Raw genomic sequence first — 25,265 nt, 5'->3', positions numbered from 1 at the left:
AAGGTGGGGGTCAGGAGGGGGAGCCCAGGGCGAGGCCCCAGGCAGATGCTGGGCCCAGGAAGCCCAGGGTGTCCGCGGGTACTGAGGGGAGGCGCGCAGTCCTAGCACTAGGCCAGGGCCACCGCAGAAGAGAAAGAGGGAACCCTGGTCCCAGCCCTCCCCACCTCACGGAATTCCCTAAGGAGAGGCTCAGGCGCCAGCTTCCATTTGAATAAAATTTCCAAGTAAATATCCCGAACAGAGACTGCTTCTCGGGTACAGATCCTAGTGGTTTTGTCCCCATCCTCCTACCCCCAGGCAGGGGCTTCCTGTCCCAAGGGAGACCTGGGGAAATCAAGGGGCAGGGGTTGGGGAGCGGACAGGCGTGGAGTTTTCCATCTGGGACTCAGGCTCCCCATAACAAGTCATCTTGATTCAGTCAGGCCTCCCTCCACCTTAGGCCTCAGCCCTATAGCCTGTGGTGACCAGGTCACTTCAGCCCAGGAAGACACAATAGGCCCAGTTCTTCACACTGCTGGAAACCAGGACTTTGGGAGTGAAGTGCTCAGCTCCTGAGGCCCAGGGGTCACCAGCCCCACCCCAGGGAGCTCCACTAGGGGCTGGCGCATCCTCCCGCCCCTTGGAGGACTTTGGCCTTCTGACTTGGGCCCACATCCAGGCAGGCAGGCAGGCCACTGTGTAGGCCTAACTGGCCCCCTATCCTCAGCTGCGATGCAGGAGTAACGGTACCACACTGGAGACTGGGCCTGGTTTGCATAGTCTGCACGTTTAATCACTTTAAAACCTCTAACATTATCTCATGTCCATTAAATAGAACCAGCAATGCTGGGCCTGTTTAAATTACAAGAAAAAAATCACTGTGCACCAACCCAGTATCTTACAAAACCAGCCGGGCTGGCCACGAGGGCAGGGGGATGGGAGAGGAGGGGGCACCCCTGGGCAGATGGCTGGGTACCAGGAATGGCTAGGGTAGAAAAGAAAAGGGGACTCCCAGATGGGAGGGGACTGATTGTCCTAATGGGAGGGGTGCAAAAGGCACGTCAGAAGAGGAGGTTTGAGGGGGGCATGACAGGTCAGTGCTTTCTCCACCAGGGCACAGTGTTGGGGGGGCTCAGTGCCACCACCTGCCCACCTCTGGCACTTGGAGAGCCAGTGACCTATGAGCCCCCGGCATGGCGAGCCCCACTTGAAACACAGATGTCAGCCTGCCCCTCCCACTGGGACCCCCTTTCCTTGAGCCCGCCTGGCTGGCCCGCCTCTTCAGGACTTGGGGCTCAACTATTCCTCACTCCTCAGCAACATGCTGCAGCCCCCACACCTCAGGGCCAGGGCAGCCAGGGAGGAGCAGGGCGGACGGTGGGTGTGAGAAGGTGGGTAGTCCAGCTGCTACCCCCATTAAAAATACAAAAACAAATCATCAGCATCTAAAGTGAAATAATCACAAAGTGAAAATATATCCTCAAACAGCCCCTGAGATCCCCACAGGGGAAAGCAGCATCGGGTGGGAGGCCAGAGAGGCCGGCTGGGCCACCGCCCCTCCCCACCACCCACCCAGGGGCTCCAGGTCTGTGAGTGCCAACAGCCCAGGCAGCCCGGGCTCAGAAAACAGGGACTTGGGCCCTGACGGGAGAGGCGGGTGCAAGAGAGGGGAGGGTGGTCAGGACACCAGCACAGGGTTCAGCCAGAGCTTCAGCCTTGGCTGCGCCAGCCTGGTGGCCAGTGGTGGTGGAGGCACGGAGCACACGGGTGGGTCATGGGACACAGGCCACAGGCCACATGCCACGTGCACACCTGGAGGCACCTGCCTTGCCTTGGTCCCTTCCTATGATGGCTGCTGCCGCCAAGACTCACCAGAGCTGGGGGACAGGGTGGAGGGTGCAGAAGCCCTTGGAGAGGTGGCCTCCTCCCTCAGATATCTCCTAGGCCAGCCCCCAACTGCCTGGATGGGACCATTATTGCTTTAGAGGGACAGGGAAGGGCAAGAGCTGCGGCCTGGGTCAGGAATCCCAACAAGCAAGGGCTGCCCCTCTTCACTCCGCAGGAACTCTGGCTGGGGCCGGGGCCGGGGCAAGCTGCCCTAAAGGTTTCACTCCTTTCTCCACATGGAAGGGGTGCTGAGGGTGGGGTACGGCCCTCCCCACGCCCCAGCTGGTCCTGGGCCCACCTCAGGTGGCCAGGTGGGCCCGAGGGTAGGATGGGAAGCAGTCTCCACCCCTCTTGCCTCCCAGCTGGGGTCCAAACCCAGTCCCAAGATAAAAAAATACTTTGGTGAATTAAAAAGTGCCCAAGGAGGGGATTGGCTTGAGGGGGTGGGCAGTGGGCTCATCAGAGGGCGCTCTGGTCTTTGATAAAGGCGGTCCTCTCGCCCCGGCCCTCGTCCTCTTCGGAGTCGGACGGGCACTCCTCCTGCCAGGCTTCAGGGGGCAGCCCCTTGTAGGAGATGAGGCCACGGTCCATGGTGTACACCTTCACCCCCCGGAAACTAAAGCCAGAGCGCAGCTGCAGGACCAGGAAGACAGTGACGAAGACCAGCACGATGAAGGCGCAGCTGAGGCCGGCCACCACCTCAGGCAGGTGTGAGGGCAGCAGCCCTGCCCGCAGCCGTTGCCCCGCCTCCACCTCCGGGGGCAGCCGGGGTGGCTGCTGCTGTGGCGGGGACTCTCGGCTGCTCTGGCTTTGCCGGGAGCAAGTCTGCTCCACAGGGTCCAAGGAGGCGTGGCTGGGGCAGCTGAGGCAGTCTGTCAGGGCCGGCCCCTGGCATGTGGCACATGAGGCGTGGCAGGGGGCGCAGACGCTGGCCCGGATGGTCTCCACGTCATTCTCGGTGCTATAGTGCGTATCGAGGACTTGGGGGGCGAAGCCTGGAGGGCAGTGCTGGACACAGCTCTTCTGGTGCAGGGAGAAGCCTTCCTCGCACACTGCCGGCATGGGAGAGAGGGCAAGTGTGTGTCAGCTAAACAGACTGTAGCCCCAGGACCACAGCAGCCCCAAGCCAAGTCACCACATCCCCAGGATCCTCCAGCCCCAGGACTGTGGTCATCCCAAGAGCCCCAGGGGCCCCAGGTCTCTTGAGACTTTTTTCTGTTAGAGCTGGGCTTCAGGACAGGCACCCGCCTTACCCCCCGACTCAGGCCCCCAAAGCCCAACAGCACCCACTACTGACCCACACAGGCCTGACTGGATGTGAGGGTCTTGCAGCCACTGCTTTCTGGAGGTACGGGCAGCCCCTCAGGGGCGGTGCCATAGAGTACGAGGGTGAACTTGGTCAGCGTCCCTGTTCCAGAGCGGGGAGGAGGCAAGAGTTGGACAGTGCTGGCACCACACCCAGTGCTCGAGATCCTGCCAGCCCTCCACCTCGTACCCCTACCCCTCAAGTGCCCCCAGTACCATAGTTGTTGGCTTCGCTGGTGTTTTCAATCTCTAGGACCCACTCGCCAGAGGGATCCTCATCCCAGGAATGAGTTGTCATGAAGGCCCAGTCATTAAACCCATCTGCGGAGTAGTCATGTGGCCTGGGGAGGGGAGTGCACACAGCCCTGAGGCCTCTGCGGGACCCCAAGCCAGGGATATCTAACCCACAGCACATGGGCCACACACCCTTCCCCCACGCAGACCAACCCCATGGGGCCAGAAGTGCCTGCTGGCTTGGCTGTTTCTCAGTGAGCCAGACGTGCTCAACTGGGGGATTCTAGAAAGGTACACAGGCACCGCACAAGGTGGGGCACACTACTGACATTAAATGGTTGCAAGCCAGGGATTCCTGCAACATGGGACAGTCCCACAGGACAAAATTGTCCCTCCCAAAATGCCAAGAGTGCCCCACTGAGTAGCACTCAGTGCCCCCTGGGCCGTGTGAGCGAGCAAAGGCAAGCACGCGGGCTGTGAGAGGAGGCGGCGCTGGGCAGGGCGGGCAGGGACAGAGCAAGCACCTGGCTGCCAGCAGGGTGGAGCGGGTGCCCATGGGGCTGACCAGGTGGATGGCCAGGTCGCCACGGCGATTATAGGACAGGGTGAGCCGCGCCTGAGCGTGCTCCAGCCGAGTGATGTGGTTGGGCTCGCCCAGGCACGCGGTCACGGTCTTCCGCACCTCGAGCCGTTTCCCGATGTCTCTGTGCAGGAGAGCACCATGATGGTCAGCCTGGCCCAGAGGGACCAGCGGGCACCCCCTGCGACTCTCAGGTCCCACTGGCCCCCTCCCAGCCTGGGTCCAGCCCTCACTTGGGCTCGGTGAGGATGTCGATGATGCACTTCCGCTGGGGGGCCACTGTGGTCCAATTCTGGGCCAGGGCCACCATGGCGCCTGCGTCCAAAAGCCCGTAGCCATATGAGTGGCTCACTGTGGGGACAGGGAAGGTAGGGTCAGCTGTCAGGCACAGAGTGCCTTCTACCTAACTCCACATCCAGCCTGCCGGGCCAGCCTGCCCTCACCTTTCCGGCCCACACCATTGGTGGCCCAGTCGTTGGCGTTGAGGTGGGCTGGCTTCGAGGTCTGTACCACCAGGTGTTGCATGTCCCGCCATGTGAGGTTCTTACTGCAAAGAAGGAAGGGAGAGGCTGGGGATCAGTCTTTTTTGGGAGCAGCTCTCCAGCTGCCCTAAGGGCTGCCCTACAGAGAGTGCTGGTAGGGACAGGGTTGCCCCTGGCCCCCACCCACTTACTTGGCCTCCAGGGTGAGAGCAATGATGCCGGCTGCTAAGGGGGCAGAGGCTGAGGTGCCCGTGTGAGACTCCGTGCACTTCTGCCGCAAGTCAGTCGTCACCTGCCAGGAAGAGAATCATATTGGGGCCTGTGATGGGTGGAGGGGGCTAGAGGAGCCACCTGCCTACCCTCCCTCTGCATACAGGTCCTGGGCACCACAGATGGTATGGGGAGCCAGGGCCAAGAACCCCGGGTCCCAGCTGCTGCCTTGCTAACTTGCTGTGGACATGCTAATGACGAGCCCCTCCTGGGCCTCATTTTCCAAAGGAATAAGGGGGTTCAACTAGAGGGTAGAGATGAATAAGAACAATGTATGTTTTTAGAGAGAGTCTAGGCTTTTCAAAGGCTTCAGAGATGGCTCCATGGCCTCCAAGAACCTACAGAGCCCCAGAGTTCATGTTCCATGATGCCTGAGCCACTATCACCCAGCCACATGGGGGTGGAGGCAGATAGCCTCCAAAAGAGGGTGCTGGACAGAGCCAGCCAGCAGCCCCATCTCCCCAGCCCCCACCCCCAGGTAAGACTCACGATCTGCTTCTCATTCTGGTTGCCACTGCTGTAGGTCGTGGCCAGCGTGGACGAGCAGGCCTCGCTGTACCACGGCACGTTGCCAAACTGCGTGGCGCTGCTGATGGACAGCGTGTAGATACTGTTGGTGTAGCCGTCGCAGTTGCAGCTGTCATGTTCCCGGCCCCCGTTCCCCGAGGCCCAGACAAAGATGGAGCCCAGCCCCCCTCGGCCCTGTGGACAGAGTGGGCTGGGGTCATTCAAGACTGGGACTTGAGGGAGGGCTGGCAGGAGGACACTGCTGGAAAACTGGGAAGGCTGGAGCCTCATTCTCTGGGAACCTCCTGTCCCCTGTGAGATCCCTGGTGGATCAAGTATGTATCCAAATATGTCTATCTAGGCACACAAAAAATCAGACCAAGAGGCCAAGGCGGGAGGATCGCTTGAGGCCAGGAGTTTGAGACCAGCCTGGGTAACATAGCAAGACCTCATTTCTAAAAAAAATGTGTTTTTTAATTAGGCAAGCCCAAGTGGTATATGCACTCTACTCTTCTTCTGTCCCTTAATGTTTCAATAAACATGCTTTGTGTAAAGTTAAACATGAGAATAAATAAAACAAACCAAAAAACACAAGATAGGTATGGAAGACAGCACCCAACCTGCCCCCAGAGGCTGGCCAGATCCCCACCTCACCTGGCTAACCCCACGGAAGAAGGCCTCCTCGGCGAGGCGGGCTGGCCCATCCACTGTCTTGCCGTCATCCTCGGGGCCCCAGCTGGCACTGTAGATGTGGATGTGGTTGGGGTTCAGGCCCAGCGAGCGTGCCTCCACTGCATCTGTCACCTCGCCATCCAGCATGCGCACCCCTGGCCGTGAAGGGGGGGCACGAAGAGGGATGCTGCATGGGTCCAGCTGTCAGGGCCCCCACCCCAAGGAGCACACCCAGCCCTGCACCCCAGGGGATGAGTAAGGGAAGGGTGGAGGCTGATGCTGAGAAACCCTGAACCCCCAACTACCTGTTTGCCTCTGCCTTTCAAAGACAAGACCCAGAGAAGGAAAAAGAGAACACCTCCTGCCCCCAACCACACATTCAGGACTAGAAAGAGTCTCTGGTTCCCAAAAGAGCCTGGTGATCAAGGATCTGCCACGTGAGGACTCACAATGGGTCATGAGGATTTCAGGAGACTCCTGCTAGGAAACCCTCACTCCACAGGGGTCCAGCTCTTTCAGTCTTTGACCCTTTGGGAACCCTCCATGGAACAGCCACGTGATCAAAGGATCCACAGTGGGAAAGTGGCAGGCATTGGCCAGATGGGAAGCGGGCGGGAAAAATTCCACTGAAGGGCCCTCCTGAAGACAGGGTGGCCCAGGCCCACACTCACCTCCAATGCGGGCGTTGTAGGCCACACCTACACCACAGACACCGTTGTTGGCCACCGCAGCCACTTCCCCCGCACACCGTGTGCCATGCCTGCCAGGGCCAAGCACGTAGCATGAGTAGGACAAATGGGGTGAACAGGGCCCGGCAGATGTGGCCTGAGGAGCACGAGGGATCTGCACATCCGACACCCATCATCCCCTGAGCACCCAGCCCCTGTCTCCCACACTCCACTGGGCCTGTGGCCATCTCCACTCTGACCGAGCCCTCCCTCAGAGCCCCAGGGGGGCCAGGACTGTGGGAAAAGCCTCAGCCTTTTAGGCAAGGCACATCTCACCCAGGCTCAGCCCTGTTCCTTAGTGGAAGAAAGGAGAAGGGAGGCAGAGACCGGGGCCTGCCACTTCTTACCTGTTGTCATTCATCTGTGTGTACCGAGGCTGGGGGTCAGGGTCCTGGTCATTGACATCAAAACTGGCCCCAGGATCCTAAGAAGGATTTGGCCACCATCAGGAGAAGGCTGACCTCACTGATAGAACAAGACACCCTCTAGACACACCTCAGCAGGGATCATGGCCTCCCTCCCCCACTTCCTCACATAATTGCCTGCCAAGTCCGGGTGGTTCTTCTCGATGCCATCGTCCAGAATGGAGACCACAATGCCGTGCCCTGTGTAGCCCTGCGCCCAGGCCGCCTTCACATTCAGGTCCCGCTGAGTGACACCAGACTGTGGAGACACCCACCCCATCACTTATGAGACATGATTGGTTTTCTGAGGCTAGGAGCATCTTGAAGAATCCCTTTGCCCCCCTAAAACCTCCTCCTGTACCATCCCTGCTCCTGAAAGGCCGCCACTGGCTGTCTGGACTCCATGGGAATGTAGAGGACTCTGGGAGGGCCACCCCCAGGCTTGCTTATTAGGATGGGCCAAGGAGAGACTGCCCAGCAGGAGGAAAGGAAACGAATCAGAGGAGGCCTCGAAGACAGCCTCCTCCATCCAAGAGCTCATAGTGGGTGGATGGTGCATCTGGGGAGGAGGTCCCAGCAGCGAAGAAGGCCACGTACCAGGTACCACTGCTGAGGAAACTTGGGGTCTGTGGGCTCCTGGTACACGTCCCGTTTAGTCCGTCGCTTTGCCACCTGCTGTTCCAGCCACTGTACCTGTGGGGGAGTGAGGGAGAGATGGTGTGGGTGGAGCAGGAGGCGAGAGGGGCTCCTGAGAGCAGGAGGGGGAGGGTGGCAGCAGGAGGGGGCTGGGGCCACACTCACTTGAGGCTCCCTCTGCAGCCGGCTGTGCCGCGGGCGGTGAGGCGACAGGGACCGCTTTGTCACTCCTCGATGCCAGAAGTGGTAATAGTCCCCGAAGATCTGCAATAGAGCAGGGAGACTGAGCTGGGCTTTCCATCTGTCAGTCCCCAGGGAGGCGGGGGACGGGGGTGGACAACGGCTTCACGGGAGGCTCGCCACGGTCGGGGGTGCGGGGCATCTGCTCCCTGTCCGGGACCCAGCAAAATGCGGGGACCATGAGGACTCACTCTCACTGGGATATGCTGCTTGCCTAAACCACCTGTGCTTTGCTCATGGCCACCCAGAACATGCCGGCTACCCAGATGCCCCTGAGCAAACAAGGCCAACAGCTCCTGCTCCCAGAATCCCTGTCTTCTCTGGTCCCACCCCCTGGCAGTGTCCTGTGGGGAACACCTACCTGGCCCAGGTTGAGGAACCCATGCTTCCGTGCCACACTGTTGGCCACCGCTGGGCCTCCAGGGATGTGCACAGCCCACGTGTTGGTGAAGACCTTCTGGCCATGAGCATCAGCTGCTAGCAGGACCAAGGTTCCTGTTGCTGCTACCACCCATAGCAACCAGGGCCTCAGCTCCATGGGGGGGACAGGTGGCTGGGACCCTGGAGCGCCCGTCTCCTTGGCCTGGTCACAGGGCCTCGGCTCCCAGGTGCCTGCTCACTGCCTGTGGCCCGGGGCTGACTGGTGGGGGCATGGGGCCGAGACGGGCAGGGCTCGGGAGGGTGAAGAGTGCCGACCCTGAGAGGAACAAGAGGGGAAAAGGGGGGAGAGGGTCAGTTCCTCCCCTGCTACACACTAAAGCTGCCCTGCCCACCCCAAGTTTCAATTGGGGCCTGAAATGAGATCTGGGGGAGAAGGGTAAAAAAATTAGTCCTCCCCAGAAGAAATCTAGCCCCCAAGGCCAGCCACATAGATGGACAGATGGATGCCCTCACAATCCCCCCCAATCCTTTCTCCATGCAAGAATATAAGAAGTGTAACAGAAGGGCCAGGCATGGTGGCTCACTTCTGTCATCCAGCACTTTGGGAGGCTGAGGCGGGTGGATCACCTGAGGTCAGGAGTTCAAGGCCAGCCTGGCCAACATGGTGCAACCTCGTCTCTACTAAAAATACAAACATGAGCCAAGTGTGGTGGCGGGTGCTTGTAGTGCCAGCGACTTGGGAGGCTGAGGCACAAGAATTGCTTGAGCCCAGGAGGTGGAGGTTGCAGTGAGCCAAGATCGCGCCACTGCACTCCCAGTCTGTGCGACAGAACGATACTCCCTCTCAAAAAAAAAAAAAAAGTGTAACAGAAGAAGCAGGATGAAGACTATCAAGCCCTGAGTCACTCAAAATCAGAAACAAGAAATGAATAAATATTCACCATGATCAAGGTAAAGAAGATGCATTATAAAGCAGTATGTACACATAATCCCATTTTATTTTTTAAACACTATTTATACATGTATATTTATACAAACTAAAACAAAATCTGGAAGGACACACGCTAAAAAATGTTAACAGTGGTTCTCTCAAGATGGTGAGAATTACAAGTAATTGTTATTTTCTTCTTTGTGTCACTGTATTCTCCAAATCACCTAGGTATATTTTACATGGGAATAAGATGTTGGCTTTTCAAGGTTCTTAAATGAATGGCATCTATACAACTCACTAGGGTTTCCTAGTTCAGCAAAGCAGATTCAGCCATAGGGAGTTATTTGCAAAGCCCCACAGCTCCTGGGAAGAAAATGGGTGACCCTAAATGGGATGGTGCTTTTAGGGGCCATGTCCTGAGGGGGTGCGGGGGTGGAGATCACAGAGGCTTCACCTCCCTCTATGGCTGAGATGGCCGCTATCAGCAAAGTCAGGGCCCCAGGCTCGTTTTTACAGTTTCCTGGGGAACGCTGGGGCCGCCAAGCCCTGCCCTGCCTGGGCCTGGAGGCCCCCAGCTGCCCCCTTGCTTGCTCCACGCCCACCAGCCTTGCGTAATCCGAGCCCAGGCAGCCAGGGCAAACACTGGCTGCTGAGCCAGGAGCGCCAAGGTGAGACTGAATCAATAGTCCGAGTGTTGTTTTTCCTCCTTCAGCAAACAGACGGCGGGACCTCTCTCTGCCCGGGGCCACATAACTGTCCCCACATAGTGCCCCTGACTAGCCAGAAGCCAAGGCCCTGGAGGAAGGGGGGGAAGCTAGGGGAGGTCCCAGCAGTGCTGCTGGGGGTATCCCATATCAGTGCCAAGCTCCCTGAGCAGCAGCAGGGCCCTGGATGCCCTTAGCACTTCCATAGCCAAGGCCACTCTGCCGGATACCAAAAGGAAGGCACCCCAGCTCACGTAGGCCCTGGGGAGCTAGAGAGGCAGGCTCACCACAGAGAACTCCTTGCTTCTCCAGAAGCTGCCCTTAGACACAACCGGCCTCCCTGACTGCTGCAGTCCCACCCTGCAGGCTGGGGGTACTCCACACACAATTCCTGGAGTATTTTCAGTTTGGACCAAAATAACCTGACAGCTGATGGCAGGAGACATCTACAATACAGCTCCTGCACATCCCTGCGGGCAGACTCCACAGGACTTCCAGGGCAGGCCTGGGAACCACAGCCCCATGGTGCTTTGGGTGGTTGGTTCCAGAAAGTTGGCCTGATCAATGGCTGGGCAGCTAGGCGCCCCAGCCCTAGGGGATGGAAGGACCGCCCCCCCACCCCCCACCCCAAGTCCCTCATTTAACAGAGGATGTGGGACCCTGGGGGCAGAGCCATATAGGAACGGGGCCTCATCTCTCTCCTCTCTCTTGCTGCCACAACAGCTGCCTCTTGGGTCCAGATGTCATGCAACCACCCCCCTGCCCCCACCACCACCAACCACAGTGCTGTGAGTCCTGCTGGAGCCCCCAAATCGAGGCTGGGTTCATCTGGGTCTAGCCCAGATTCCAGCACACTGTAGATGGAGCCGCAGCTGTTTGGCGTTAAAAGTGATTAACCAACTATTTAATTACCTTGCAGCACTCGGAAAGAAAGCAGGCTTCAGGCGCAACTGAACAGTCCCCCCAAAGAAAGAGGGCCAGCCTCCCTCTATCCAACAACCCCAGCCATGGTGAGGGGTGGGGATGGCTTCCAGAAAATGAGACCCCCACAGACGGCTCTGCCACAGCATGTGGGACAAGGGAGGATCCCCGAAAAGAGTAAGAACTGAAAACAATGAATGAATGGGTTTCTCCCCACCCCCATCCCAGACTCTGACTCACCCTCTAGTCCCAGTTTGTCTCAAACCTGGAGGCTTGCTGTATTTCTCATGATCTTGTTTCACATGGGACTCTGTTCCAGGCTGTGGCCAGAGAGAGCTGTGGGTGCTCTTCCTGGCTGTGTTCTTGGGCAAAGCCCTTTTCTCCAGCACCAGAACCTCCTGACACAGAGAGCCACTCTGGGCCACTCAAATTGCGCCTCACCCCAGGACCGACTGCTGTTTCCCAGACACTGGGGGTCTGGCTCTGACACAGCCACAGAGCAGGCCACGGGAGGGCCACTCGGACACCCAGTCAGTCTCTCCCTCTAGCAGAGACACCACGCGGGGTCCTGTTACCAGCCCTGGGAGGCTCCCGTGAATTTATCGCTCCCAGTCCCTGCCCACTATTTGCTGGATGATCTTAACAAGTCACTTCCTCTCCCTGGGCCTCAGTTTCCTTGGTGGTAAAAACTGCTGGACCAGCGGCTTCCAAACTTTTTAAAAAGCCACAGAATCCTTTTTAAAAATCAAATGCTCCGTAGAAGACCAATATAGGAAATAGTAAAACGAGGGCTGCCCTGCTTGAGAAGAGGCCAGGCTTGGCTAATCTCCTATGCTGTGTCCACACCTGCTCAGCACCCGCCCTCACCAGGCCATATCACCCGGGTTCTCCTAGCACTTCCCAAGTCAGAATAGGAATCCCAACACTCTCCGGTGGATGAGGGTCTGCACCCCAGGGGCCAGGGGGTAGAGGATGATGGGAAAGCGGGTTCTGACCAGACAAGTGACTGCCGTCAGACCTGTCTGGCAAGCAGGCCGCCCCTTGGTCCAGCCACGCAGCGGGGGCACAGGGGCCTCGGCCAGGCCGCGGCAGAAGGCAGCCCAGGGACCTACCTGCGCCGGCCGCCGGCGCCCGCGGATCCCGCACCTGAGTCCTGGCCGCACAGGTGTGCGGGCGGGGGCGAGGCCCAAGCGAAGGAGCCCCCGCCTCGCCCCCGGCCGCTCCTCCCCTCCCCGGGCGGAACGCAGGCCCTCCTCGGCCGCGGAGTGGGCGAGCCGGCGGCAGCCCCGGTGGCGGCGGGGAGGCTGGAGCACCCGGCGCCTGCGGAATTTTCTCCCCATCCCGCCCCCAGCAGGGGCCCCGCAGGCGCTTCCTGAGGTCAGAGGGCTCGCCCTGGCCCCACGCGGAAAAGTACCAGCCACGGCCGAGGGGCCGAGACGGGCCCGGCGCGCTCAGGTGGGCTGCGGAGCGCCCTGTCTGCTCCCGGCAGCTCCACCCTCGGGGCCGGCCCCGGGGCCAGTTCCGGAAAGCCGGCGGGCAGCCGGGCCCCGGGGGACCCGGGTCGGGGCTGCACCGGCGCCAGTGCCCCGACCCTCCCCGGCCCGGGCACCCGGGCCGCGGAGCCCGCTCCTGGGGCAGAGCTGCACGGCCCGGCCCGGCCGGCTCCCCTCGGGCCCGGCTCCCAGGCGCGCTTGCCTTCCCCGGGCCCCGGGCCCCGCGCCCTCGCTGCTTACCCTGGGGAGCCCGGGCGGGGAAACTTTTCCAGGCGACCGCCGCGGCGGCTCGGGCGCCCCTCGGCCGAGCGGAGAGCCCGGCGGCGGGGGCCTGGGCTCGGCGCGGTCCCCGCGCCCGGCGGCAGCGTCACGGCGCGGAGGCGGGGAGGCGCGGCGGCGCGGCCTCGGCCCGGCCGGCGACCAGGGCAGGGCTCGGCCTGGGCTCCAGCTCCGGCGCGGGCGGGGGCAGCGGCCGGGCCGCGGCGGCGCGGCTTGTTTACTCGGGCCGCTGTCAGCGGCGGCGGCGGCGGCGGCGGCCCGGGCTCCTCCTCCTCCGCCGCCGCGCCCCTCCCCCTCGCGGCGCCACCTCCGCGCTTCCCCGGCCGCCGCCGCCGCCACCACCGCCGGCTCCGGCTCGTCCGCCCGCCGCCCATGCCGCCCGGGCCCGACTCCGGGCCCGCGTTCCCAGCGCCGTGGGCCCCAGCGCGTCCGACCCCGCGCGTCGGCCCTGCGGGGCCTTCTGGGGCGCCCGCTGCCTCCGGCTCCTGGTAGGGGCAGGTAGGAAGTGGGGCAGGCGATCCCAAAGTCCTCGCGGCCGCCCGGCGCGTCCCTCAGGCCCCGCTGCCGTGCCCCCGCCCCCGGGCTCGGCTCTTCGCCCCGCGAGCTCCCCGGGAAGACGGCCGCGGAGACCCGAACTCGGAACCAAAGGGAAAGGCTTGGGGGAGGCACTCCGAGCCCTGCCTCAGCCGGACTCTTGGGGGACTGGCCCTCTCCGTCCCCCGCTTCCCCACTCCTGGGCGACGAATTTGAGCCTGACCGGGTTAAGTGCCCAGGGACGGCGGACCTGGGGTCCTCCACTCCAAGGTCGAGGGAGGACTGCACGGCGGCAGGACCAGCCTCCTCTTGGCCTACTGTTAGAGGAGTCACGACTTCGTCTGCATTTGTATAGACAGGTGGATATATGAGCAGAAGTAGCCCACCTCCTTTTAATATTTTTAGCTTTTTTTTTTTTTTTTTAAACACCAACCGCTTGCCAGGCACCAGGCCAGTCACTTTACATTATCTCCTTCTTATGTACATGATTTAATCCACATAATCCTTTCAGGCTGAGATTATTAATCCCATTTTACAGATAAGGAAACTGAGGCGCACAACGTTTAAATAATTTGCGCAAAGTCCCACAACCAGCAGACCTCAGATCCTGCAAGAGACTGGGGTGTTTGGCAGAGCCTGAATCCAAGCTACTTGCAATATACCAGCCGGAGCCTCTCCCTCCCTGGGCCCTAGAAAACGTTTGTGCTACTTGGCTGAGGCCGACGCTGCTTGAGCTGAGAAAGAAAAGAAGGAAAATGTGGCCAAGAGCTTCCCAGGCTGGGTTATTCCAAGGTCGCAGAGTAGCCTGTGCCCATCTCTTCTCGCTCCCTGTGAGATAACCTGGCTGCACAGGATCAGCCTGTGGCCTCCTTAACACAGGTTCCCGGGTAATGGGGAAAAAAAAAAATCCACTGAGTGTTTTCTATGAGCCAGGCAGCATTGAGAGCTCTTTTCCTGTGTCAACCCGTTTTATCCTCACCACATGCCCCATGAGGTGGGTACAGTACATTTTCCTTTAAGTACCTTTCATGTATCACTGTCTGCATTTTATAGAGTAGGAAACTGAGGCCCAGAGAGGTTAAATCATGATAATTCTTAAGGCGACTGGTGAAAAATCAATCAGAAAACCGGTTCAAATCCCTGGGGCACTATTTTTTGCTGGGACACCTTAGACAAGTTAATTTCTCAGGGACTTCCTCAATTTACCCTTCTATAAAATGGAGATAATATTTAGTGAATGGGATCAGGTACGATTCGGGCCCCTTTACAAACACTGCAAGAACTGGAAACTGGAGGAACAATGCTGGGTCCTCAAAGTTGAGCGGGAAGATAAGTCCAGTTGGCCTTGTCCCAAAGTGGGGACTTCCCCTCCGCCAAGGAACTAAGACTTGTAGGGGCCACACTGGGTAGCGCCAGCCACAGTTGGGAGAACAATACTCCAGCAGTCAGACTGAGGCCGGAAGTGAGTCACGCTTCTTCCTTAGGCTGTGAGCAAGAGAACTCCATTGAGGGGAAACAGGGACAGGGCTGGCCCCACCTACCTTCCCACTTGTCCTCAGGCCTAGAAGAAAGGTCAGCCCAGAAAAATAGCAATACTTGCTGCTTCAGGTGCCCCACCCATCCTGGAGGCTGGCCCCAGGGGAGCCCGCAGTGGGTCTTTGGAGGGGGAGGGGCTAGCCTAGGCTCAGATGACTGCCACCCAGGCAGAGGCGGTGGGAAGTGGAGCTTCCCAGTTTCTCCCAGCCAGCTTGCCTCTTCAATCCTGCCTTTGGCATAAGGCAAAATTCTTTAAAGTGGGTTCTCAGAGGTGCCTCCCTGAGAGGGAGGAATGAGGACAGGATTGGGCAGGTGAGCACCTCTCTCTGCTTCACCTAGAGTGTCTCACATTTTAGGGTTTCACATGAGATTGTATTTTACAACAATTCTGCTGCTAAAAAGGATTTGAAAGCCACTCTCTGTGAGACTTCTCTGGAAAAAAATCCCATTTGACCACAACTGGTGACTTCTGCCTTTATCTCATTGCAACAAGTCCTGTGGGCAGGTATTGTTCTCTTTATCACTCTCAACTGGCCCTGGAGCCCAGGTCTCCTGACTTGGGGCCCTAGGGGCCCAAGGTCCTCTGGATCCCACCTTACCCAGTTTTACACAGCAGTTAGCAGGACTTGGGCATGTGACAGAAGTCTGGAGATGAGTGGGAGGAGCAGGGCCTGATGGGTAAGTGGGGGCTGTAAAGGGGCTCCATTTTCCCAGCAGGGCTCTGGGAGGAAGAGTCCAGCCAGGCCTCTCTTTATCCTTGATTTGGGGCTAATCCAGAGAGGCTCCTGAGAATCACATAGTCCTAAATCCACCCAGTCATCCTGACTCCAAGCACTCCTGTTGTCTCCTTGGGGTGCTCTGGGAGTCTTCTCTGAAATCTCTGGTCCACCTCAGGCACAGCAAATAAAGCCTTCGGCAGCAGCACCCACACCTAGTTGTAAGCAGAATGTCTATACAACATTCAGACGTGCATAGAAGGGTGCATAACAAAATTCCATTGGTGTTCTCTCCGAATGAAAGGGTCACATTTGCGATCTTTGTTTTCTTCTTTTTGCCTACCTGCATTTTTCAGGAATGTCTACAAGAACTCCTAAAATAATTAAACCTTTAAGTCAATGCAAAATCAAATAAAGCATGTCCATACTTCACCATCCAGCTCCAGAGCACCTGGGATTCATCCTGGCCACTGCAGCTTCTCCGCCACTCACTGCAGCTGCAACAGTCAGGCTCCTATCCCTTCACAGGGCGGGGCCCTTGCAGTTCTGGCTAAACCACTTTGGGAAAACCTTCTTTATATGACAGGCAAACAGGGTGTCTGTGGGTGGGGGGAGGAGCTAAAAGTGATGTGGTGGTGACATATCTGGTCGCGCTGGAACTGGATCCTAACATGGCCAGCCAGCCCTTCTCATTTTCCTCATTTATTGGGGTGGGTCTGCACTTACCTTCTGCCTGGCTTTGCTGCATCCCAGCCACTGGCTGACTTAATGACTTCCTTCCACCAGCTCCAGCTCCTTGTGTTCTGCCTTGCCTTCCATGGCCAGCCAGTGCTGCCACAATTATGTACCTAATAAATGCTTTGGTTGCAGTCTCGCCTGGCAGACATTCATTGAGCAGCTGCTGAACGCTGGGCTCTGGTGCCCCATAGCTGGGTCCCTTAGAGCTTGTCCATAGGAAGCCAGAGACCACCTCTCTAGTAGGGTTGCATGGAGGTACCTGGGACACACCAGGGTCTTCCTCAGTCTGCGACCTCCCTGGCCTTCCAGCTTCAACAAGCCTGCTGCCCGTCCTTCTCCCTCTCGATTCAGAAATGTGAATCACTCAATCCTCATAGTTTTTTTTGTTTGTTTGTTTTATGGGTTTGTTTTTTTTTTTTCTAGACAGAGTCTCGCTCTGTTGCCCAGGCTGGAATGCAATGGCCTGATCACAGCTCACTGCAACCTCTGCCTCCTGGGTTCAGGCGATTCTCATGATTCAGCCTCCCAAGTAGCTGGGATTACAGGCTTATGCCACTTGTATTTTTTTTTTTTTTTTTTTTTTTTTTATTTTTAGTAGAGATGGGGTTTTGCCATGTCGGCCAGGCTGGTCTCGCACTCCTGACCTTAAGTGATACACCCACCTCGGCCTCCCTAAGTGCTGGGATTATTAGGCGTGAGCCACCACGCCCGGCCCCCTTGTTGAGTTTTCAATCGGTTTGTCATCCTGAACAGGGTTTCTCAACCTTGGCATTATTAACATCTTGGGTCGGATAATTCTCTGTAGGGGACACTGCACTCTACATTGCAGGATGTTCAGTCGCATCCCTAGTCACTAAACATTAGCTGCTAGTAGCACTCCTGCTCCCATGATGACAACCAAAAAGATCTCCAGGTATTGCCAAATGTCCCTTGGGAGACAAAAATCTCTCCCAGCAAAGAACCACTGTCGCAGAGTGAGGAGTGGGAACGTCACGGGATGGTGGTTAGTGTGCCAGGGTTCGAGGCAGCAAGAGTTGTCTGCTGGGAACTAAGCTCTGAGACAGCTGGCAGTGAGGGAGAAAACTCCCAAACTTGAAACTGCCCAGTATGCCAGCACAACAATGGGCCGTTTAGTGATCAGGGCAAACAATCATGCATCCTCATGACATCTGAGATCACTTTCCATCGTGTTGGTGATAATGCTGAATCAAGGAAAGGATCAATCATGTTGATCATACTCCATTTTCTAAGGTGGGGAGGTGTGTGAGCCCTTGTAGCATTAAAGACGTATTTGGAAAACAGATCAGTGCTTGCTTGGGGAATGGGGCAGGGAGGGGCGGGAGGAAACTTTTGGGAATGATGGACGTGTTCATTATCTTGATTGTGGTGATGGTTTCATGGGTGTGTCCATATGTCAAAACATATCAAGTTGTACACTTTAAATCCATGCCGTTTACAATGTGTCAGTTATACCTCAGCAAAGCTGTTTTGAAGATGTGTTGTTTAAAGTTTTAGTGCTTGAAGGGCATTATTTTGAAAATTCACTACTGTGGAGTAGTCCATTTCTTTGCTGAATAAATAAGGGGTCACTGTAGTACTTAAAAAGAAAACAGGAAGAAAAAACAAAAAGAAGAAGAAGAAGAAAAGCGATCATGGGCTGTAAGGTCGTCCTAGGCAGGGAAGGAAAGGAATGGCGTGAAGAGTTGGCTCAGTCGCCCCTGAGTGTGGCCCGGAGAGCCTGTCCGCTGGCCTACGGCAGGCCCCAGAGAGTCTTTCCGTTGACTGATGCCATCAAATCAACATGTCTGGAACGGTATTATCAGGGACTTGGGAAAAATAGAATGACAAATGTGCTGGCTGCCAGGAAAGGAACAGATGATTCTGGAAATTATAGGCTCCTCCACAAACTTTAATCCCTAAAACAAACATTGCTGGGGAAAAAGTCAGTTAATACCTGGAGGAGTGTGAGTGCTGTCCTTCAATGGGGCACGGCACACCTGGGAGCAGAGAGCATTTACAGAAGCCAGACACCGTGTGCCAACCTGTGCCAACAGGCTCATGCTCAAGGGGCTGCACGTGGCAGCAGGGAGCACTGCGAGCGGCAGTGAGGGGCCCTCTCTGACGGTGCAGATGCTTTTTGGCTGATGGAGACCTCTACGGAGGTTCTCAGGAGCCCCTCAGCGAGGCGGGTGAGCAAGGAGAGGGGCTGTGATAGCGATGAGTTATATGTGAAAAGAAAAACTGCTTTTGTGGAGGTTGATTGTGCACTGGGCATTTCATTCATTCATTCCTCAGATACTCATTGAGTGCCTGCTGGGTGCAGGACCTCTTCCAGTGCTTCAGTTATAGCGAGGGAAGCAGGCAGTTCACAGGGGAATAAGCCAGTTTTATGAGAGAAGTTCAGATCATCCTAAGAGCTCTGGAAGAAAATGATAAAGAAGGTAATGTGGGAGTGCCTGGGGAAGCGGGAGGGCTGCTATCCCTGGGGTGGTCAGGGAAGACCTCTGGGAGGAGGTGATGTTTGAGCTGAGGCCGAAAAAAGAGGCAAAAGTGTAAAGATCTGGAGGAAGGGTGTCCCAGGCAGAGGGAGAGGCAAGGACATGGGCCTGGGGGCATGAGCTTATGCACTTGGGGAGCAGACACTTCTTGGAGCATGGCCGAGAGATGAGATGAGAGGTAGGTAACGGGCTGGATCACAGAGCACTTGCCAAGCTGGGTCCAGATGTTGAATTTAATTATCAGAGCAATGGACTCTGGATTCTCAAAATTCTTTTGGAAATTTGACTGATTTACCCTTTAATAAAAATTATTTATTTATTTATTTAGAGACGGAGTCTTGCTCTGTCGTCCAGGCTGGAGTGCAGTGGCGCAATCTCGGCTCACTGCAACCTCCACCTCCCTGGCTCAAGCAATTCCCCTGCCTCAGCCTCCCGAGTAGCTGGGATTACAGGCACACACCACCACACCCGGCTAATTTTTTTGTATTTTTAGTAGAGACAGGGTTTCACCATGTTGGCCAGACTGGTCTCGAACTCCTGACCTCAGTCAGTCCACCTGCCTCAGCCTCCCAAAGTGCTGGGATTACAGGCGTGAGCCACCGCGCCCAGCCATTTTATTTTTATATTTTTAAATTTAATTTAAAAGATGGGCTCTCACTCTGTTGCCCAGACTGGCCTCAAGCAATCCTCCTGCCTCCGCCTCCAGAGGTGCTGGGATTACAGGCGTGAGCCACCGTGCCCGGCAAATTTACCCTTTTTAAAGGCTCCTCTGACTACCATGGGGAGTAGAGATATGGAGGTTCGTGTGGGAACCCACCACAGCCCGACGCAGGAGGCACCATAGGTGACCCTCCTGATGTGAAATGTAGGGGACTGGCTTGGGGGAGTCCAGTGACTTTTTTTTTTTTTTTTTTTGAGACAGTGTCACTCTTGTCACCCAGGCTGGAGTGCGGTGGTGCGGTCTCAGCTCACTGCAGCCTCTGCCTCAGCCTCCCCGAGTAGCTGGGATTACAGGCATGTGCTACCACGCCCAGCTAATTTTTTGTATTTTTAGTAGAGACGGGATTTCATTTGCTACGTTGGCCAGGCTGGTCTCAAACTCCTGACTTCAAGTGAACCACCTGCCTCAGCCTCCCAGAGTGCTGGGATTATAGGTGTGAGTCACCGCCTTGAGTGACTCTATAAGCGCCCAGCCCCTGAATGACTTACAAACCAGTGAGCAGGTGGTAGGCTCCTGCGCAGGCCTGGGAAGGCTGGACAGGAGGTGAACCACACATCTGACCTGCGAAGTGGGGGCCTCTGCAGGACAAGAGCTGGCGGAGCAGCCAGGCGGGATCCCCCAACCCAACTGCTTAGGTGGGTTCAGGTGCTTCTCTCTAGACCATAGCCCTTGGGCATCTTTAGCCAGCGACTTGGCAACAAAAAGCTGCTTTAACAGCTGAAACTCACAGTGAGTTTACGGGCTCATGCTCTCAGGCTCTGTGCTCAATGCCTTATAATGATTGCTTCATATATTGCTCACAACAACCCTTGAGGCAGGTGCTGTTATGATCCCCATTTCACAGATTAGAAAACTGAGGCCTGGACTCGCAGTCACTGAGGAAAATAAAGACCCAGGATCTGAACCTGGGACATAAGAATAGAAAGCCTACACACACTTCAACCGCTCTGCTTTCTGCCTCTACAAGAGAGCTGAACTGTGGCTAAATCAGACACAGATTCACTCAGCCATCATGATGTGGGTGGCTCAGCTGTGATTCACATTTGACTTTTTCTTGGACAAGAATTGTTCACCTATGTTCTCACAGTAGTACATGCTGATTTTTCTGGTTTCTTTTGTTTTTGTCTGAAACAGTATTGTTCTGTTGCCCAGGCTGGAGTGCAGCAGCTCTTCACAGGTGCCATCAGATCATACTACGGCCTTGAATTCCTGGTCTCAAGGAATCTGCCCACCTCAGCTTCCCGAGTAGCTGGGACCACAAGCACGTGCCACCATGCCTCCTGAAATTTTTTATTCTTTCGTAAAGACAAGGTCTCACCATGTTGTCTAGGCTGGTCTAGAACTCCTGGTGTCAAATGACCCCTCCCTCCTCAGCCTCCCAAAGTGCTGGGATTACAGGCATGAGCCACTGCGCCTGCCCTGATTTTTTTTTATAATATTCATGCTACTGAAGTGCTGAACTGCCCTTCCCCTCTGCAAACTTGTTGGGAGGCTGCAGTGTTGGTGATCAGCCCAGCCCTCGATTCAGATTCAGCTCTGAAATGCTCTTGAATGTCCCTAGGCAAATTACTCAATCTCCCAGGGCCTGAGTTTCCTCCTCTGTAAAATTGGGTAAGAGCAGTACCCCATCATCAGTGACAGCTGTGCCAACCAGCAACAAGGGCTGCTGGGGTTGTGTTCTACCCTCCCTCCTCCTGAAGCAGGAATGCTCTCCCGGTTGGCTGGCCTGCAAGGCTTTTCTGACCCTTCTCTGTTGGCTTAGTTTCATGGCTGAGCCTCTGCTCTGACGGCAGCTTGGTGCTAGCAGGTGATTTTTCTCTTGGGAGAGAGCTGCCAGTCCCCTTGCATGGCTGTGTACTTTCAGTGCAGCCTTTGGTGTGGCCTGGTTCCTGGGTGGCCCACGAGGTGCCCTTGTACCCATTTTGTAAGATTCCTGCTCCTTTGACCTCTTGCCCTGAGGTCAGAGGTCAGCAAACAGTCCTCTGAGGCCAGTACTTCCCAACTTGTTCACATGATGCCACACAGACTACATGGGCAACCCCCTGGGGCACATGGACCAGGCTGACTGAGGCTGGCAGGGCCTTGCTGGCATTGGTCGCCCTGGGCCCTGGTGCCTGCTTGGGGGAGGAGAGGATCTATAGCCCATTTCAGGCACACTAGTGGGCAGTGCTCTGTAAGGGGCCTTGGTGGCCTGGCCACATGGGGGACAGGTGGGAACACTGCTTCCCTGTAACAGCCACCTCATTGGGCTTGCTAAGTTCTCTCCTCAAGAGATCCTGGCAGGGCCGATCTCCCTGATCTTGTCCGCTTTAGAGAGAAGGAATAATTTCTAAGTAGTGCTCTAGGAAGATTATTTTCCTGAGAACCAACAGGGCTCTATCTGGCTGTGGCAGTCAGTCTCCAATTCGAGCCACGTACATTCTTTATGGGAAAGAGACTCCTGCAGCTCCCCACCCCTACTCCCGCCCCAATATGCTGATGTCAGTTATTTTTGTGACGTCAGGTATACATTCTCCTTATCGCCCCTATGCAAACATCAATCCAAGATGAATAGGCAATATATGACTTGAAGGTCAAAACTATATGGAAAAATACACGTAAGACAATCTTGCTTCTACCTCCATTCCTTCTGTGTAATCCCTCTCCACACCCAAGTACCAATTTTTATTGGATCTGATTGATCCCTCTGTTATTTTTTTTGCCAAAAGAAAAAAATATATAGACACATACATATACACACATATACATTTATCTGTATTTTTATACTCCTTATTTTATTTTTGAGTTGGAGTCTTACTCTGTCACCTGGGCTGGAGTGCAGTGGCACGATCTCGGCTCACTGCAACCTTCATCTCCCAGGTTCAAGCGATCCTTCTGCCTCAGCCTCCTAAGTAGCTGGGATTAGAAGCGTGCACCACCAAGCTCAGCTAATTTTTGTATTTTTAGTAGAGACAGGGTTTCACCATGTTGGCCAGACTGGTCTCGAACTCCTGACCTCAGGTCATCCACCCACCTCAGCCTCCCAAAGTGCTGGGATTACAGGCATGAGCCACCACGCCCAGCCTATACTCCCTCATTCTTTTTTTTTTTTTTTTTTTTTGAGACAGAGTCTCCCTGTGTCACCCAGGCTGGAGTGCAGTGGCACGATCTCAGCTCACTGCAACCTCCACCTCCCGGGTTCAAGCAATTCTCCTGCCTCAGCCTCCCAAGTAGCCGGAACTATAGGTGCATGCCACCACACCAGGCTAATTTTTTGTATTTTCAGTAGAGACAGGGTTTCACGGTGTTAGCCAGGATGGTCTCGATCTCCTGACCTCGTGATCCCGCCCACCTTGGCCTCCCAAAGTGCTGGGATTACAGGCATGAGCCACAACGGCTGGCCTATGCTCCCCTTTTTAATCAAAAGGCAGCATACTACAATTTTTTTTTCACTTAGCAGTACATCTACATCGGAGAAACGTACCTAGTAAATATAAACAAAACTGCAAACCCAGTAAAATTTAAAGTAACAATATCTGTTTAATGAGAAGGATGATGTTGTTTGCCTGAAACCACATTGCTACTTTTAGCGATATGGGACTGACCACTCAGAGCGGATCTGCTTTTGAGCTTGACATGTATACGGATGCTGCCATGCTCTGGGGAATGACTCAATTCTCCCCAACCTTTCTCTATTTGAATTACTGCAATACTTTTGTTTGCACAGTGGGCTGTTACATCATTTGGCCTTCACTTGGCTTGAACGCATCATTTACGCATTAAATCCGCCTCTGTTCTTTTCTTGTTAGCCAGCAGCAATTAAACAGGACTACTCGATGCCAGCACAATCATAAACACAAATGCAAACTTGGGCAGTGAAATCCTGTGTCAACAATAAATTGTAAGGTGGTCAAGCCGACCATGATGCGAATGAAAATAATCGTAATGGCCAACTTGCTATGCGCTGGCACCATGCTAAATGTTTTAAGTGCAAGGTTTTATTTAATTCTCCCAGCAACTCTATAATAAAATAAGCACTACCCATTTCACAGATAAGAACATTTAGTCTTAGCGGGAATAAATAACTTGCTCAAGGTCACATGTATCGGAAGTGGTAGAGGCAGCATTTGAACCCATGTCTGTCTGACCCCAGGGATCAGTAAGGGTTTGTGATGGGAGCATGGACCTCACTAAGCTTTTTGCCATCAGTTCCTGGCCATAATTGCCCACCTTGGCCAGGCCTGCTGGGCTGGGCAAGGAAGGTATGTGGAGCCTGGGGCAGAGAGTGGAAAGGGAGTGTGGTGGTCACAGTCCCTGTTGAGACCTGGACTCCTAAGGGCCCCTCTCCCTGAAGTCCTGGGAGAAATTGCACCAAACCTGGCCTTATGACCCTGATTCCTCTCACCCAATATCAAAGTGAATAAATACACACACGCCAAAAAATACCACTTGGAAGATAACGATCTATGTCCAGGACTGTAACAATGCCACTCTGTCAGGTCTTGGCGAAGGACTAAGAGTTCCGCATGTTCCTGCGGTGTCCCTGGCTGGCCACCCTAGGCTGGAGCTAGGCAGTGTTCAAGATGAAAGCACAGGGCCAGGCATGGTGGCTTCTGCCTGTAATCCCTGTGCTTTGGGAGGCCGAAGCAGGAGGATCACTTGAGGTCAGGATTTCAAAACCAGCCTGGGCAAGAAAGCATGATAATGACTCCTCTATAAGAAATTTTTTTAAAAAGATGAAAGCACATGCCGGGCGCGGTGGCTCACACCTGTAATCCCAGCACTACGGGAGGCCGAGGCAGGCAGATCACCTGAGGTCAGGAGTTGGAGACCAGCCTGGCCAACACGGCAAAACCCCGTCTCCACTAAAAATACAAAAATTAGCCTGGCGTGATGGCATGTGCCTGTGATCCCAGCTACTCGGGAGGCTGAGGCAGGTGAATCACTTGAACCCAGGAGGCAGAGGTTGCAGTGAGCTGAGATTGAGCCACTGCACTCCAGTCTGGGCAAGAGAGTGAGACTCCATCTCAAAAAAAATAAAAAAATAAAAAAAAGAAAAGATGAAAGTGCAGACTTGTGGCCAGTATCTCCCTCTGGCCTTTCACCCTCCTCCCATCCTGTCCTGTCTTACTTCATCTCCCACTTCCTCTCCTGTCACTGCCGTTTGTTCTTTCCCTGTCCTGGGCCTGTCGTTAATCCCCGTTGGAGCTGGAATCTGCAGCTCCAACTTTGTTTAATGAGAAGGGTGAGATAGGGCGGCCAGGAAGGCCTGGAGTCAGAGACTCAGCCCAAGCTTAGTTACCAAGTCATGGAACAGGTCTGAGCTTCCCATACTGCTGGGGCAACAGATGTGTTAAGTGTACCAGCCCCAAAACGATGACCCGGGGTGTCCTGTGGGGACCTGGCTGCCACCCTCCTTAACAACAGCTCCAGGGTGGGAGTCTGGCCCTCAAAGATCAGGGCAGCTGAGGCCAACCAGGCTCCTGGGGACTGACTCACACTAAAGCATTTACACAACAAATGCCCAAACCCTCTCTAACGCACAGGTACTTCCAGGCCTGCCAAAGCCCCTGTCTTGGTAAGGGTTCCCAGAGAAGGTACACAGAGACCCAAGCCAGCAGCCAGGGATGGCGCCATTGCATCTCTACACCCACTTCCTCAGATCCAGGCCTGAGAACACAAGCACCCTTCCTCCTCCCCACCAGGACCAGATAGCCCAGCACTTTCCGGTAAGCCTCTTGCCCCACATAGTAATTTGGTTTCAGTTTTCCTAGATCAATACAATTGATTGTGAAAACCCAGTTCCCCTGTCCGTTTGGCTCTAGGTGCCAGGAACTGTTAGAGCTCCAGCTGTGTGCTGCCATCATGCGGCTCCCAGGATGGCCTTCACTTGGCTCCCTATGATTGGAT

General features: G+C 55.6%; 1 protein-coding gene across 5 annotated transcripts; it reads right to left on the bottom strand.

The window, feature by feature from the left end:
* Positions 1-746: 746 nt before the first annotated feature.
* Positions 747-15,971, bottom strand: FURIN (furin, paired basic amino acid cleaving enzyme). Of its 5 annotated transcripts, none has more exons than XM_016927434.3 (16): positions 15,848-15,971; positions 8,286-8,621; positions 7,850-7,948; positions 7,646-7,741; positions 7,179-7,307; positions 6,992-7,068; positions 6,588-6,676; positions 5,899-6,071; positions 5,227-5,439; positions 4,659-4,759; positions 4,429-4,532; positions 4,219-4,336; positions 3,930-4,109; positions 3,388-3,512; positions 3,164-3,274; positions 747-2,918 (listed from the first exon to the last, which is right to left on the bottom strand). In XM_016927434.3, the coding sequence occupies exons 2-16, from the start codon at positions 8,460-8,462 to the stop codon at positions 2,326-2,328; spliced, it is 2,385 nt and encodes a 794-aa protein (XP_016782923.1). In that variant the 5' UTR covers positions 8,463-8,621; positions 15,848-15,971; the 3' UTR covers positions 747-2,325. The 5 variants fall into 5 exon arrangements, with proteins under 5 accessions (XP_016782923.1, XP_054523926.1, XP_009428116.1 ...); XM_054667951.2 differs by lacking the exon at positions 15,848-15,971 and adding an exon at positions 13,391-13,489; XM_009429841.5 differs by lacking the exon at positions 15,848-15,971 and adding an exon at positions 12,595-12,727.
* Positions 15,972-25,265: the final 9,294 nt, after the last annotated feature.

Source organism: Pan troglodytes, chromosome 16, assembly GCF_028858775.2.
Source record: "Pan troglodytes isolate AG18354 chromosome 16, NHGRI_mPanTro3-v2.0_pri, whole genome shotgun sequence".
Lineage (NCBI taxonomy): Eukaryota > Metazoa > Chordata > Mammalia > Primates > Hominidae > Pan > Pan troglodytes.
The sequence above is the reverse complement of the archived record's forward strand: the minus strand, read 5'-3'. Positions and strand labels throughout refer to the sequence as shown.

Excerpts from the sequence above, each read along its gene's own strand:
- FURIN (XM_016927434.3), bottom strand. The coding sequence starts at position 8,462 with ATGGAGCTGAGGCCCTGGTTGCTATGGGTGGTAGCAGCAACAGGAACC. Across the intron at positions 7,069-7,178 it reads CGGACTTGGCAGGCAATTAT|GATCCTGGGGCCAGTTTTGA; the intron begins GTGAGGAAGTGG and ends AATCCTTCTTAG. Across the intron at positions 6,677-6,991 it reads ACACAGATGAATGACAACAG|GCATGGCACACGGTGTGCGG; the intron begins GTAAGAAGTGGC and ends TGGCCCTGGCAG.